Source organism: Lepisosteus oculatus, chromosome 10, assembly GCF_040954835.1.
Source record: "Lepisosteus oculatus isolate fLepOcu1 chromosome 10, fLepOcu1.hap2, whole genome shotgun sequence".
Classification (NCBI taxonomy): domain Eukaryota; kingdom Metazoa; phylum Chordata; class Actinopteri; order Semionotiformes; family Lepisosteidae; genus Lepisosteus; species Lepisosteus oculatus.
Window position 1 is genome coordinate 16,158,673 of NC_090705.1, and position 16,752 is coordinate 16,175,424.

General features: G+C 41.7%; 1 protein-coding gene across 1 annotated transcript in view; it reads right to left on the reverse strand.

Moving 5' to 3' along the window:
- pard6ga (par-6 family cell polarity regulator gamma a) overlaps positions 1-16,752 on the reverse strand; it is a 56,592-nt gene that overhangs the window by 38,199 nt on the left and 1,641 nt on the right. Inside the window, exon 3 of the mRNA XM_006635864.3 lies at positions 5,669-5,891. Coding sequence (XP_006635927.3) covers positions 5,669-5,891 — 223 coding nt within the window. The remainder of the gene's footprint in view (positions 1-5,668; positions 5,892-16,752) is intronic.

Below are 16,752 nucleotides of genomic sequence, written 5' to 3' on the forward strand. Positions count from 1 at the left end.
GCCGGTTGTTACTTGAAATTCTATTTATTGTGACAAAAGCGAGAAACCGGGATCGAGAGTATCCGCACACTGCAGGCAGGAGTGGTGGGGGTCTGCTGTAAACCCCACGGCCAGACGGCGGAAGCTCGCACTGCGAGATTCTTTAAAACCCGCCTGGATGGGACTCCTGCATTGTGAAGTTAGTCGTAAAAAAAAAAAAGATCAATATGGTACAAATGACCTGCTCTTGTTTGAAAACTGTAAGGTTCTTACGAAAGAGTCACAGGAAATGCAAGTGTTCAGGATGCCCTAAGGGTTTTCATTGTGTCCCGTGTTTATTGTGTTTTTTGACTGTGTTCTAGGAACCCTATTCTTCTTTAAAGACAGTGCTTCTATATAATATTCTTATCACATTCTGCAACTACTGCTAATTAAGTATCGTGCCAAGGGCTCTGCCAGTCATTTCTTATGGGGGCTGGTCTACTCTACAGAAAGTTTTTTTTTTTTTTAATTGTTACATGGTTGTCTCAGTAGTAAAGCACAGTATCTGAGCCAAACTTCCACACGCTACACAGCTAAGCACTTTTTTAATGCGATTTAAGAACACACAACAAACAAATGCCAAAACAGATGAACAAGCAGCTATTTAAAAAGGTCTTGCCCGAGACGTCGTAATTACATGAGGCTGCTGGGATTAAAGTTGCAAAATCAGAGCACAACCATCATCAGGATCAAGAATAAAATGAGAATTAGTGAACAACTGAAATTAAGGGGATAAGCGCTTAGGCCTGGGAACAGAAAGCTAAACACAAAGGGTCTCCTCAGTCATATTGCTGATGCAGGTTTCTTAGGATCCTGCTTCAGAAACAGGGATAATGAGATTCTGCAAAGGGCTAGAAGAGTTTCTGAGATCAATTAACTACTAACTTTGAAAAGTGTGCAAGAGGCTGAACTGCTAAGAAATCTGAAACTCTTCATGTGCAAAGGGGGGTGCCAACCTGTTCTTGGAGAGCCACAATCCAGCACATTTCATGGGTCACGGGCAGAGCAAGACCTAGCCTGTTTTATTTTGATCATTGAAGCAGGCTATTTGTTCAATTAAGTAGTTCAGAAACCTTTCTAACTGAAAATACCAACACCCCCTACCTACAACATATTATAGCTGGTCATTCCCAAGTGAAGTTACTATATCTTTGACAAATATTGCAGGTCTTTACAAATTGATGATTTAAGAGTACTCTAGAAATCCTCCCAGTTGCTGGCCACTTCCTTTAGATATTCTTTACCTTTATATACTCATTCATTACCTGACTGCAGTAACTACATCAACTTCATGAACCGTGAAGCCCCACTGAATTCTAGTAAGAACCAGTAGACTGGTTACTCACCATAAATAATGACCTCACATCTGTCTAGCCCACCTGTTCTGGCTTTGTCAAGCGAGAAGACACAGAAAAAACCTTTTGCAAAGAGCCCAGTTTTTATTTCTAGCATCGCTGGTACAGCGATCAGTGCCCTGGATTCAAGATCGGACGATTGTCAGGTCACATCCTGGCTGGGACGCAGCTGTTGTCCCCTCAAGCAAAGTACTATACTCAGATTGTGTCACTAAACCCAACACTGTATTAATGGGTCTCCAAACTGCCATTTTATTCGACTTGCTTGGTAAATAAATGAATATTAGGAGAGTCACAGAGGCTCTCAATAAATGTTGGTGGTAAAGTGATAAAAATGACACTATTTGCCATTTCAGTACACAACCAAATTATAGCTTTGTGCGCAATTATTTTAATTGCTCTAAAAACTGAACTGACACATTGAACGCATTTAAGAATCGTGAGCACGGCAGAAATGTTTCGTTTCAACCATCATCAAATGGTGAGCTATAATTACGGCAACTGTTCAGGAACGGCCTTGGATGCAAGAGTTTATTTTTTTGCCTTCCCAGTATTTATTTAACTTCAGTTGGCAACCCAGATTTCCCTTTTCCACATTTGTTTAAAGTTTAGTCTGAGAGCGGCTCTGGAACATGCTTGCAAAACAGCGTTATTGTTCAGAAACCACACTTAAAAGACAAGAGACCCCCCACATTTTCTGCTGAAGAGAAGACTGCCAAGTCATCACCTGCTGTCCACTGGACACGCACTATGAATATCCCAGCTTGGCGAGAATATGTACACCACAAGTCGTATGTACCACACCTGGATAAACATGACTGACTTCTGAAAATTCAATCTGGCGACTGTCAGAACAAGAGAAACATGTAGTGTAATGAGGACCAGACAAGCTTCTTTATTATAGAGGCTGAGATGCTTTAATCTGCTTCCTTTTTTGATTCTTTACCGTGTGCAAGAGACATTTTTTCCCCCTATTTCTATAGTAAGGTACATGGGTAGAATTTAGTGTCAGGACTGAGTTAAATGGCAGGAACTCTGGACTCAGCAGGCAGCCTTCCGCTTCTTCCATGGGCTATGGTTCAGGCATTAACTGGAAATTTGGAAGTACAGTATTATTTATCAAAAAAGGGATCAGGAGCAAGGACCCATGTACATAAAAGGTATTTTTACAACACAACCAGAGACCCTACAAGCACACACACTACAACACATAACACACAATTCTATTTAACTTGCAACAGTAGTAACTGGAGTAATAGTGACTCCAGAAGCATACAACCAAGTATGATTTCAGAGCAATTCTATTAACAAAACACTATAATAATAGTGTCTCACTCAGGCTGGGCAGGAAAACGCATAAAATATGTCTGAAAACAACTATTTTTTATTTCAGGGGCGATCAAGTTGTTTTAGGCTTTTAATCACTTCTTCCTTAATGATGCATAAACCTGACAGATATATGTTTGTTTTACCTGTACCAATTTAACTTTAGAAAAGAGGAACTGTATTTACTCAGCCTACATGCTGGAAGATACATTTGCATTTCAATGCCCTACTGCAGCACTGACTCACTGTCTGATCCAGCCTAGACACAAAAACACAGTGAAGACCAGCAGAGACTCAGAGAGCCAGACAATCATCTGAAACTTTTATTGACTTAAGACACTGAATTCCTGAGGCTGAAGTCGATTCCTGCAGGCCGCTGTACTGTTCAGCCCTGACAATGATGTGATGAGTTTCTGAGGAACAGGAGCCGTGAGTAATAGGGTCAGGGATCAGCACAAGCTTATATGGGAAAGGAGAGAATCTCACACAAGGATGCATAGTACTGTACCTGCTTGACATAAAAGCAGTTCTTAACAGGTCTCAGATAGGATTATGAGAAGTGTAATGGAGGTGAAATACTAAAACATGAGAGAGGTCTTTGGGTTCAAATCCCTAGTGGGACACAGCTGTTGTGCCCTTGAGCAAGGCACTTCTCTCAGATAGCTCCAGTAGGCTGTGCTGGACAAATCAGTACATGCCAAACTAGCATTGTAAATGAGAATCTGTTCTCAGTTGACTTGTTTGGTTAAATAGATTAAATAAAAAAACAGCTACTTCAGCAGTAAGACCAGAATCACTGTGCAAAGTCAGCCCTTATTCTTAAGAAAACATCTGTCTTTTGCCACATATAAATATAGCCAATTACCTATTTAAAGACTGTCCCTCAGTGTAAATATCTCAAAAGGGACTTTTATCCAACACTGAACTTGCAGAGCAACAATTGTTTAGGAACTGCACTGCAAACGGAACTGAAGAAAAGCACTATTTCTTACATCTCAAGCCAGCAACGCGTTTGAAAAAGGAAAATGTCCTGTTGATTAGATTTAAATTCCAACATTTCCCACCCTTCTAATGTAAATACTTTTCAAAAGGCACTGATGGTTCAATGGGATGTTTTAAATAGTTCTAACAAAACTGGCCTCAGAAAAACTATTTTATTCTTATTAACCACAGGGCCCACAAGTAAAATCATCTGCTGTGAGCTCTTTTCTTCCCATCGCCCATGTACTCTGTCACTTGCATTCTAGTCTCATGCTGAGACACTGAGAACCTACAGTCTGAGCAGAAGCCGTTCATTTGAGTCCTGGTGTTACCCGAGCTCTTCACAAGCTTCCCAGCACCCCTTTGGCCCGATACCGAGCTTCCTCCACTCGTGTGAAAACTGCCAAACTGAATAATGAGCGGAGCACCTCCTCCCCCAAAAAAGATATAGTGTTACAACCGTACAACTTATACGTAAGACCTCATTGTGCTCAATTTGGATTAAAAAAAAGATACTGCTGGTCTGGAATCCAACCAGAAAAGAGCAACTAGATTCATTCTGGGGCTTAGGCTAATCTCCTATCCTCACAGGTTGAAGGAACAATATTTCTTTACTCTGGAATAAAGATGACTATGAAGGGACCTGATCCAAATGATTAAATCCTCAGACATGCTGGTGTAGCGGAGCTAGTTCAGATACGGTGACGTCGGCGCCCTCACTGCGCGTAGCAGGGACCTCAGCTGCCTGGGCTGAGGGAGGTCTCCTTTAGCTCAAGCGGCTGGTTCCCTGTTGTGTTATGCCGGAGACCCGGGTTCGCGCCCCAGGTGCTGCAGGACAGAACGGGTGGCGGAACCGCGACGGTCACATTGGTGCCGTGACCCTGACGGGAGTGTCCTTCGCCGAGGCAAAGTTCAACAGGGGAGGGTACAATGGAGCTAGTTCGGATACAGTGACGTTGGCGCCCTCACTGCGCGTAGCTGGGACCTCAGCTGCCTGGGCTGAGGGAGGTCTCCTTTAGCTCATGTGGCTGGTTCCCTGTTGTGTTACGCCGGAGACCAGGGTTCGCGCCCCAGGTGCTGCGGGATGGAACGGCTGGGGGAGGGCACGAGACCGCGCGGAACCGCGACGGTCACACTGACAAAGACAACGCATTCAGAATGAACAGTGACACATGTACCAGAGGCTATGGGGAGTGCATTCGAAGCTGAGAAAAGGAGGCCCTTTTTCCACACAAAAGGTTGTGGGAGTATGGAACAAGCTACTCAGCCATGTTGAAACTGATACCATGGCTTTTTTCAAGAAACGCCAGGATAAGATCCTGGGATCAACTTCCTAGATGGGTCGAACGGACTCCTTCCTTCTGAACCTTTTCTTCAGGTGTATCTGCTCTATCACTGTACTCAAACTGGAAACAACAGACAATGGCTAAAAAGAGTAAATAACCCATACCAGTAATACTAAAACACTTTCTCACTCTGTTTACCTAAAACATAACGATAAATACTTCAGAGATCAGCAAGACTGTTCCTGCCCTAGTTTGGAAAGAGACAAAATTACATGGTGAGTGTAACTTCCATCCAGTCCTGCAAATAAAATCATGAATAATTCATTGCATGGGTTTGTCTAACATTTTTGTGCACTGACTCTTGTTGGCAAGGTGATGCTGTGGCAGGATTTCTCGAGCTGTGTTTTTACTTAGTGTGACTCAATAATGTGGCTGATAAGTTTTACGGCTGTCAAGTAACACGGAAACGGGAATGACGACCCCTTCGTTGAGTGCTTCTGTGTAGAGGCTACAGAAGTAGTAAAAACACATCACGTGAAGCGATTTCTCTTTTTGAAGCTCTCCAGCGAGCCAGGCGATGAGAAACTCCAGACTTTCCTGCAGGAAGCCAGCTGTCCAGGGCTTCCCTTTTGCTTTGCATTAAAGGGAACCTGCAGCTGACTGTGCTCCCCGGCACTCCAGCGTTCACCGAAACCATACCTTGTCTCTGTATGAAGACTCTGAGCAGAGGGTTGGCCGTGGACACGGCTTTGCAGAAGTTGTCGTCGTTGTTGATCGGCAGCAGATCCCCGTGGATGTCAGCGTAGCCAATCATCACCTCCATGTTGGTAATCCGGTGGATGTGAAGGATGAGCTTGTAGAACTCTTCGAATTTGCCAGGCTTGAATCGGTCCACAGAAAACCGCCGGAATTCTGCCCCATACTACAGGAGAGAAACCCAAAAAGAAATAGCAGATCATGGTCTTCAGGTCCAAGGGGAGCTGAAACTCCAAACTCAGATTCAGTGTGCAATTTATTTAATTACCCAGCTGATGGGTAAAAAAAACTAAAATAGAGCTAAAATAAACATAAACATAGATGAAAAGGGTAAACCAATAAACCACACATTTACCAGTTTGAATGTAAATTTGTAAAATCACAACCAGGAATAATTATAATGCCTACTGTATATGCCTTATAGTGCTGAGAAAAAGTCTGAGAACCCCAAAGATAGGGGTTTATAGTAGCCAATTCTATTTCTATTGTAGCACAATGATGTATGAATTAAACAATGAGTGATCAAGGTACAGTGGATGTGGAAAAAGCAAATGTTAGCTAGTTAACTTATTTAATGCAATAATTACCATCTGGTGTTTAAACAATTTGGGAAGTCTTGTGGGCTGAGTTAGGAAGGCTCTGCTCTGTATAATGATCAGAGACGTAAGTTTCGTCTTCAGCATACACGTGTGTGGTAACAAGTCATGCAATGGTCCACGGAAATCTAAGTGGATCTCAGAAAAGGAGAAGAGTGGAAGATAAACAAGGAAGTTACAAAGAACACCTGAGTTCCAAGGAACTGGCCGGTCTTGCCATGGCTAAAGTAACTGTTCACTACTGTCAGAAAACTGGGAGAATGGTTTTCCTGGAAGGATAGAAAAAAAAATGGAGAATACTATTGCTCTCCAAAAGGAACCTTACTGTCCATCTGACATTCATAAAGGAGCACACAGATGGTCCAAAAGGCTTTTGGACAGACAAGTCAAAGGTCAGCTCTGTGGCCACAGGAGAAACATTATCTTAGACAAAACTCAAACACTGCTTTTGAACAGAAGATCCCCATCAAAACCATCAAACATTGTATGGTGGGAGTGTGATGGTTTGGAGATGCTTTGCTTCCTCAATACCTGGATGACTTATCATTTACACAACCATGAATGAATTCATCAGAAGATTCTAATGGAAAATGTCAGGTAAATTGTCCATGAACTGAAGCTGAACCAAAAGTGTGTTTTGCAGCAAGATAACAATCCTAAACATACAAACTGATGACAACAAAAGAATGGCCACAGATGATGAAAAGCTGCATTTTACAATGGCCTAGTCAAAGGATGGATGTAAACTCCATTACAATGCTGTGGTTGGACCTGAAGTGACGTGTGAAAGCAAGGCTGTCCTCAAATGTCACAGAGCTGACAGAGCTCAGAATCGGAAGCCAAAATTCCTCAAAACTGAAGTGAGAGACTTTTATACATAACTGTTTTACAGAAGATATTTAGTTGCCGTCATTGCTGCTGAGGGGTTGTTGACAGTTACTGAATCTGAGAGGTCACATATTGTCACACGTGAATATTGAATGTTGCATTATTTGAGGATAAATAAATGTGGAAAGAGTACCATGTTTTATGTATTTTTTTTAAAAGCAGGTCATTATTTATAGGGGATAAATAAAGAGAAGATAACATTTCAGGTTTCAAACAGGACATATAAAATCCTTAGAGGTTAACAAACTGTTGCTCGGCACTGTTCAGATGACGATGTGCTTCATGAAAAAGGAGAAATTCACCTGTTATCGCAGGGTTTTTTTTCCATTACAGTAGACATTTTAGATTTTACGCTACTATGGCACTGAAAGCAACATTGTACAGGAGACAGAAGCCTAAAAATGTCTACAAACATCAAGAAAAATAAATATGGTGGTTAGATAACCTGCAAGCAAGAGACCACTTATGCTTTCATCTATCTTTGCGATAAGCTGAACATCATAAAATAGCTAAACAAATCACTTGGAAGCCACTAATGGGGAAGGTCCATCAATTTTCTGTTGCATCTATTGAAAGGTTGAGAATGATTATGAATCCAATTTTTATTTCTGATACCATTAGAAGGACAGGAGTGAGTGGGGCTTGATTACTTGGTTCTTTACCTGTGGGACTCTAGGCACAGTAGAAGCCTCCCTTCTGCCTCTCGGTGCAACCCAGACCCTTGTCCCTGGGACAACTGGTTGACATCACTTGCACTGTGCAGACAGCAGGATTATTTGAACAAATATGAAAGTGAGTTACCCACTGAAAAAGTAAAGTACCGGGGAAAAGGCATGGGATATGCACAAAAACAACACGCAAATTTGAACGTTGTTTGCACTTCAGTGCACATAACTGGGAAGTGCAAACGAAAAGAATTGAGAGTGGTGGCAGCGCAATCACGAGCTTTTTGATCACACTCAAACACAGCCAGGCAGACTGCCTTTGTTTTGAGATTGCATTCTGATTATGCACACCCACACACACAACTCTTACAGTTACCAAGGATTACAAGCAACTGCGCAGCATAATGATGGCCTGTTCTGGCTGAGCCTCTCCGACCACCAGAAAAGCCAACAGAGTCATCCAAAGGTTACTACTTTCATCAAACAACCAGTTAGAATCAGCAAAATGCAGAGAGACCGAGATGAATGAGAGGGCAGACAAAGCGACCAGGTTGACCTTACAATAACAAAAGGAATCATACACCAGCAGTTCTTGGAACACGCCGCACAGGATAGTCATTTTGTGGTAAAGTCGCAACATTTCATTACACAGTGAAATCGGATCTGCTGGGATTGGAGACATATACTTGCAAACTGTTAACGGCACCGGTTTTAGAGTCCAGCACACACACAAACAATCCACTGACTGCAACGTCAGCGGTAGGACTGAGGCAACAGCTTGCGAAATATCAAAAAATGCTACTTGAGTTTGGCAATAAAAACAAATGGGGAATAAACTGCCCAATTCTATCAGAAATCTAACACGCTTCAAAGCTTCTGGTATCCAGGTTGAAGAGGGAAATGTTCAGAAAGCAAAGCCTCCACTGTTCACACTGGCCAGTGTCAGTTTCAGATGTTCAACAACAGCTCAGATTATTAATAAGGTCATGAAAGTAAAAGTCAGGTTTTCATCCTCCTTCAAAAATAAAAACAGGAAAAAATGAAACTCAGTTTTAAAATAACAACGGAGCAGCCATGCTAGTATTCCAACCAGGGAACTAAAGGTCTGCTGAAAGACCTGCGTGTTGATGAGTTATGGCAATGGCACCACTTCTGTTTGCACAGCCTGTAAGTCACAGTACTTTGTCCCAGGGCTCTTCACACACCACAAGCATCTGGTCTCAGTGTCAACGCAAAAAAACACATCGTGACTGGGTTCGCCAGTTAGCTGGAGCTTTCCGTCTCATGTCTTTTTCCTCAGATTTTGTTTGTGTTCAAGCAACAACCACAGGAATTCCTGTATGGAATTCTCTTCTTCAACAATTCTTTTTGAAGTAGCTCTTCAGAACTTATATCTGGGACTAAGCCTTTTTTAATTCTCAAAAAGATCTTAACTAATAACGCAGGTTTGAGTCTTAGTCATAAGGTCCGCTATTGACCGGGCGTCACCAGGGGTGGGACGGCTTTCTCGTCCCGGGCCTTTTCGGCAACACAGCGCCCCCTATGACCTGCAGGGTGCATGCGTTACGAGTGGGAGGAGCTCCTCCTCCTCTTCCTCTCGGGTCCGACACTCCTGCATTGGGCTGTGGCTCGAAGAACGGCATGCTGGACAAGCTCGTCTACACCTCATTCTCCACCCAGATGATAAATAATGAAAAACTGGCAATTCAATATATACTGTACATCATCTTCACATGGTACCAGTGACACAAAGTAAATTCAATCACACAGTCATTTACTTTTCTGTTTTTGAACATTAACATTTTATACCCAACTTGGAATCACCAACTGCTTCCTTACATTTTTGCTCGCTGAGGCCACATTTCTGTCTGGAAGGAAGGACAGAAAGGACAACACAAGCTCTAGTGGAGCTCTTTCAGCTTTATGTAGCATGGGAACAACTGCACTGTTAGTAAAAAAAAAGTCTACAGTAAACCGGGCATGCAATTTACTTCTATATTTAGAAGTACAAAATTGCACACACATTATGCTGTTTAACAGAACTGCATTTCTCCTCACTTAAAATCTAATCTAAAATGAGATTATACTATAAAACACATCTGCTTATAAACCCACTTATTTTTTTCATATAGTAAATTCCAAACTTTAAAGACCTCTCAGGTATGCTGCTCTTTGAAGGGACTTCCATATGCACAGGTGCATAACAGTTAAAAAAAACAGCCAATAAAAACTCAAATTTGATGGTCAGTTTATAGTCAGCCTGAGAACAGAACATGAATACAAAAAGGTCAGTAGAAGCTAATGTGGCCCTACAATGTTATACATTGAAAGCAGCAGTTTTCGAAATATCGTAAGAGGTCAATGAAGCATTAACTAGCTGCATAAACTCTTCAAATAAAAACGTTCCAGACTCCTACAACCTGGTATTAAATTCCTCAGTTCAATACAGGAGTACTAAACACACTGTACGACAACTTTTGCTAAATTATTTCCTACTTAGTGATGGAACACGAGCCACCTAATACATGAAAGCCAGAAGCATTTTCATGCTGATGTGCTCTTTCATTGAACGCTACTATACGCCAAACACCAAAATAACTGACCTATTCTTTGTGAAGACCCATAACTGGATTTTCCTGCTCCACTAACAACTTTTCTAGCAGGTTGGAACACGGTCATACCAATTATGCCTAAATTCTAAATAAATCTGGATTGGCAAAAAAGATGCATCATCTCAACAATGACACCCTATATCATGTGTCTATGCTATCACATATCTGCAGGTTGGGACAGGCAGGAAACTAGTCCATCAACCTGTGGCTGCATGTGACTCTTTAAAGCTTTCACAGGCTGCATTAGACATCCATCCATTACCAGAAAGCCACTTCTCCTGCCGAGAGTCACCGCCAGCCCAGGAGCAGAGGGCAGAGGCAGTACTGAAAGCACAAGACTGATCTCCCCCCGGAGGGGGTGTCAGTCCACAGAGAAAAGAGCAGTTTCGAACAGTTAATCAAAACTAGCCAACATACCTCTGGAAGGCTGGAGGACAATAGGGAGATGTGGATAAGGGCACCAGGTCATCTTTGTCTTTTTTTGGGCTCAGACATTTATCAAGGTTTAAATTCAGCTTCTCCCCTGCTGCAATGCGCATCCCTAACAGCCTCAGAACACCTCAGCACTATGCACTTTTTCATGGACTACCATGTTCCCCCCTCCACTATTACATATTAATTGTTCCCTACGATGTATTTATTGCTCTGGCTGTTATTTATTGTTTGTCATGTACTGTCGAGATTGCGTTGCGCTGTCTGTCGTACTGTGTATAACCTGAGAGACTGGCGTGAATAAGATCTCCAATGAACATGCACAAATATATGTACATAAGACCAAGTAAAGGTTGATTCCATGCTGAAAATAAAAGAAAAGCTACGTTTCAGCTGTGGAGCTGAAGAAGGCTCAAAGAAGGACCCAAAGAAGGCTCCACAGCTGAAACGTTGTGTTTCCTTTCTTCTCTTTTCAGCACGGAATAAACCTTCACTTGGTCCTTTGCAGCCCACGCATGCGGATGCAGCTCCCTACGTGAACTACATCTTCTCTACTCCCTAGCCAGGCACCTGTAAAGATGTGGAAGAAGGAAGAACTCAGATCGGGACACCCCCCTGCACAGCTGGCCATCTTGGTTGTAAATGGGCCTGTAAGCAGCTCTACCCCGACTACCATCAGGCAACAGAACCACATGAGCTCACAGAAACAACCCAGGAGTCCCTCACTTGTCACTCACTGCCCTGTAAGCTGTAACATGCTTTAGGTTTAGTCCACAGCTGGTTGACACACATGGGTTCATTTTTTACAGGCCTTTCAGAGGACAGGCTGGGCCCGAGCCAAGCTTCCCTTATCTCTTTGGAAGTGGCTGAGTATAGGGGCATAGGGAAATCTGGAATGTGAATACAATTACAGAATACAAGACCACAAAGAGCACAAACTGCGCTGTCCGCAAAGTGCAGAAACTGTTCTCTAGGTATATTAGAGAACGATGTTTATTGGGTTTCAACACTATCATAAAATTGCAGATGACAAATGATAAAATCACGACAGTACAGCTTTAATTGCAGGTTTTATTATTTTCAATCTCAGCTATTTATGCAGTTTGTTTTGTGTGTAGTAATCACTCTCTCTCCTTGAATTTTAGAAACTCATGACAGATCCATTCACGGCTGTGAAAGATCTGACTTGTGGCGGAAATCAGACAAGAGTTTCACACAAACATTGTACACAATAGCCCTGCAATACACAAACTTGGATCACTAAAGCCTTGTCCTTCCTTTACAGGACATGTAGAAGTTTGATAACATTCAGCCTCCTACCATTACACATTTAAATACAAGTGCAATTAACATAAAAGCAGAATATACTCACAAAGACACCACAAAGCATGGCACATTCAAATTGCAGCTACAACAGGGCTTCTGCAATAACATTAATCTTTTCAAATGCAGAAGAATGTTTTCTTTTCCTCCTCTGGTAACTCCACAGGATTACAACCCATACAATCACAATCACCGATGCAGAATGTTGACCTTTGAGCATGTTAAATGCAGCATTTAAGACAATGCAAAGCTTTATGGGAACAACAAATTAATTCAGCCTCCTCTTCAGCCAGCTACTTGGGAAAAGGCATCCCACATTTCAGCATTTTCTTGTGTTCTTTGCTGAGCAAATAGAAAGAGTAGGATTGTACCCAAATACAAATGTTCCTGTATTTTTTCTTTAGGCAGTTTTCCCGATCAAAGTATTTAAACTCAGAAAGGTTTCTGCTATTAGCCTGCTAAATCAGACACTGGTAAATTTATCATCTCCTGACCGTTTTTAATTCAAAATCCTGTTAGTTTGCAAAATGACCACTATCTGTTTTGACCCCATGATCCGGTTTTGTACAAAGATCTCAATATGAACTAGAGGCAGTAGGGTCATGGTGCTCAAGCAATCAAGCCCCACGTGTCTTTCCAACAAGACAAAGCCTGCTTATACCTGAATAAGCAGTGTAACCCTGGCTATGAATGGCAAACAGGGCTATAAATACCTTTTCAAACGGGCTTTTTGTAAAATTCTGTTCTTAATATTGAATTATTAACAGTGTTATTGTTTATAATAGCTGTACGATTCAATTGGATTTTGATTAGAAATAGTCCAGTCGTGCAAAAATTTGAAAACGCGTTTAAAAATAAAACGTAACCCCTTTACAGTGTCATACGTTAGGGGTGTTCCCTGGGTAAAAAGAGTTTTCCTTTGGAGCCCTCAACATTCATCTGTTCAAACCAAAGATTCTTCATCTGTTTCTCACACTCTTCTCCAAACATCTATTTTCTAATTTCTTTATCCAATTCAGACTTATGGGGGAGCTGGAGACTATCCCAGCAATCAATAGGTGCAAGGCAGGATACACCCTGGACCGGACACCAGTCCACTGCAGTGCGATTAATCCCTCCTTGATTAACTGGCACTTTTGGCAACCTACTGCTTCAGTGGGTTAAGTTAATTTACAAATCACCAATTGTAAAAATATCTTTCAGTTTAAGGTGTAGTACCTTTAAAGAAATGGTATCTTTGTAGAATAACTACTGACTTTGGGCGCCTGTCTGCTTCCTTCTCCGGAAAACAGATCTGCAGAATGAGCTGATACTGTCCACCCTTGTGTCCGCGGGGGGTTTCAGTTGTGCGATTCAATTTTTTCTGCCCGATATTTGTTCTGGTCAATACTGATAAACCCATCTACATTGTGTCCTGTTATTGAACCAATAAAGAAGCAGATCTGACAGGTAAATTCATTATTACGCTTAACATTCAATTTCAACGGAGGGCTTACTCTGAATGGCACAGATCGGCAAGGAAGTGGCCACTGTTAGAATAATTATTAAGCTGTAAATCTGCGATACCTGCTGCACATCAAGTGGCAGACGCTGTCTTGTGGGATTCTGTCCCATTCGTCTCCGAGTCTGACAAAGCACAATGACCCCCATGCCACACACTGTCTCAGCTCATCACACGAATGTTCAGTGGGACCCAAAACTGGCGAGTAGGACATCCACAGCCCAAATGACATTCTCATCACACAAAAAAGCAATTGTGACACAAACAGTGGAGTGGTGGGTTAGCTCAGCTGGTTAGAGTGTGAGGCTTATATGCTTGGTTATGGGCAAGTGCAATCTGTGGTTATGTGCAAAATGAAGAGGTAATGTACAATTATAGGGGCTTAGGGCGGTTGTGTGGGGAGTACACTTACAGTTTCTAGTAAGCTGTGTGGACTTCTGTAGGAGTGGTGTGTAATGACTACGTAGGGCATGATGTCTTTTGTGCAATGTTATATTTATTTTCAACGTAATGTTTGTTTATATATTACTTTCTAAGCCTCTGCGTGTGTAAAACATAGCTACCTGGACGCAAAACAAGTATTATTGAATCGTTAGTGCATAATAATACCAAGGTTGTGCGTTTGAACCCCATACATTCCACATTTCACTTATGTTGCGCTGTTATGGAACAAGTGACATGATCACTGGGCCCAAAACACAATATTTAAATGCCTACTTGTAGTACTGTATATTCTAAATATTTCTTTTTCTAAATATTTCAAAACATTTTCTCCTTAACCCAAATCCCACTGGGCGATCATTCTTCTCCCGTAAGTTTTTAAAATGCTCTGATCATGAACCTGTTCACAACTCCAAAGCATTGGAGGTTTTACTCATGATATCCTCGGAAATATTTAACAGATTTCATGAAAGAAAATAGTTTGGCATCGTCTTCAAAAGAGTGTTAAAAAAAGCTTTACTTAATTATGAATTCTGAACATGAAGATTACCAACAGCACAGCTTTGTTAATTTGCCATCGCATCTCCTAATTTCAGAATACAATAACCCAAGGGCATCGTGCAGAAAGCCTAAGAAAAGACAGAGCTTTCTTTCACCACAGTAACTCAATCAGAATTTTAGTCCACATTATAAAGAACTGCATGCTGCATAATTTATCCCACTGAAACAATACGAACGGTCTGGCAGAATCCTTAATGTCCCTTATCAATGAGGTCCTTCATCCTGCTGTTGCAACACTATTTCAAGATTTTTAAACCTGTTGACCTGCGGTAGTGGGAGCCAGATTTTTAGATATAATAAGAACATACAAATTAGAAAGGTCCATTCAACCCACAAAGCTCTATATTCCCTGCAGCAAAAACCAAGTCCTGAGCCTGTTTGCAGTTGTTTCATGCTGGACTTTCAGTGCAAAAGCAGTGGAGCTGGGCTGGCTCAGCTGGACAAAAAGCCCTGGGGGTTTACGGACTGGAAGTGAATGAAGAAAGGCAAAAGCACACAGACATATAAACAAAGTTATCTTTTAAAAATGGCATATGAATCTCAAAAATGTGCAAAATAGCTTTTTAGAAATCACAGCTCCCTTAAATGACGCTAGTTAGGAATTTAATTATTTTCATTTAATCTGTGTTGTTAAAAAAAACGTCTGGAGAGCTTTACAATGGCTTACATATTGTTTCTTATGATCTTTGCCAAGGGCTTTTTGTTTCCTTTAATTCAAATTGCCAACAAATGTGGAGTGACAACAACCATATTCATGATGCTGTCCAAAGCTCAAAAGATCAGTCAACCAAGGGGATACACTTTAGCTCAGGGTGCAGGTAGTCATGAATTCAACCCTGCGGTCACAACATGGGGCAAAGGCAGGTGTGAAGCACTTTCTGCAGAGTGTGGGACAACTGTGGGCGCTACAGTACACAGGGGCAAGAGAAGCCAGCCAGCTATTAGTTCCAGTCTCCTGCTTGAAGAGTATCTGAACTGATGCTATTCAGAATGATCAATTCAAGACAATAAAGTGACTGATAAGACTGTTGCTCTTCATCTTCTGAAACCTACCTAGGTTTCAATGCACTGTGGCAAAATCTACATTCCCATGCTATAAACCTCACCTTCTAGATATTTCTTTAGCAATATGCCTTTATGCTAATCAAATGGTATTTATGGCTCTGGAGATACAAATCTACCAACACTCTTGCTCCTTAAATAACTACTGCTGCTTAGACAAAGACGTCACTAAGTACTACTGCAACCTCTGCTTCACGTGCAGACTGTAATAATTACATCCCACACCAAGACTTACAAGATTAATGCCCCAGTAAGGAAACTGTGCTGCAGAAATAAGACATTAAACGTGCTACATAAAGAGCCCATGGCGCTTACTGGAAGAATAGGGGTGTTGACTAGCATCCTGGCTAAATTTCACTCCAGGCTTCAACAATCAGGCTTTCCTTACAGTCCTCTGTAATTCAATGGAATAAGCAATTCCTCACATCGACACTGGACCTGCTGTGTCGGGGGGGTGCTGGTGCTGAACGGCAGAGACATGTCAATCATAATATGGGGCCCGTACTTCTGATGAAGTGGGTCGTCTTCCCCACAAAAGAATTGTGGAATGAGAAGTGTAAAGCTAAACGCAAGGAATTGTGTCAAAATATTATTCACTGGGAAAAAAGTCACGTTGCTTAATTCTACCTTTAGAATAGCTGGGCAACAAGAAAAAGCATGTTCATCCAAACACTGCGCCTAAATGATCACAATTAATTTTAACACTCCTAGCCCTTATAGAGCTATGTGCAGAGCTTTGTCACGGCATGTTTACAACATCAGCTACATACCTGATAAGACAACATGATACTTTTCCTTTAATTATGGCTTAAATAAACTAAAAATTTAAGCTTCCGAACGCATGTACTGTGTGAATAATAATCCCTTCAAGAGCTGTTAAAGCGACAAAGCTCTGAAACAAACAGTGGATTGCAGCGCATTTCCAACTCAACGTGGTTTCGACGCA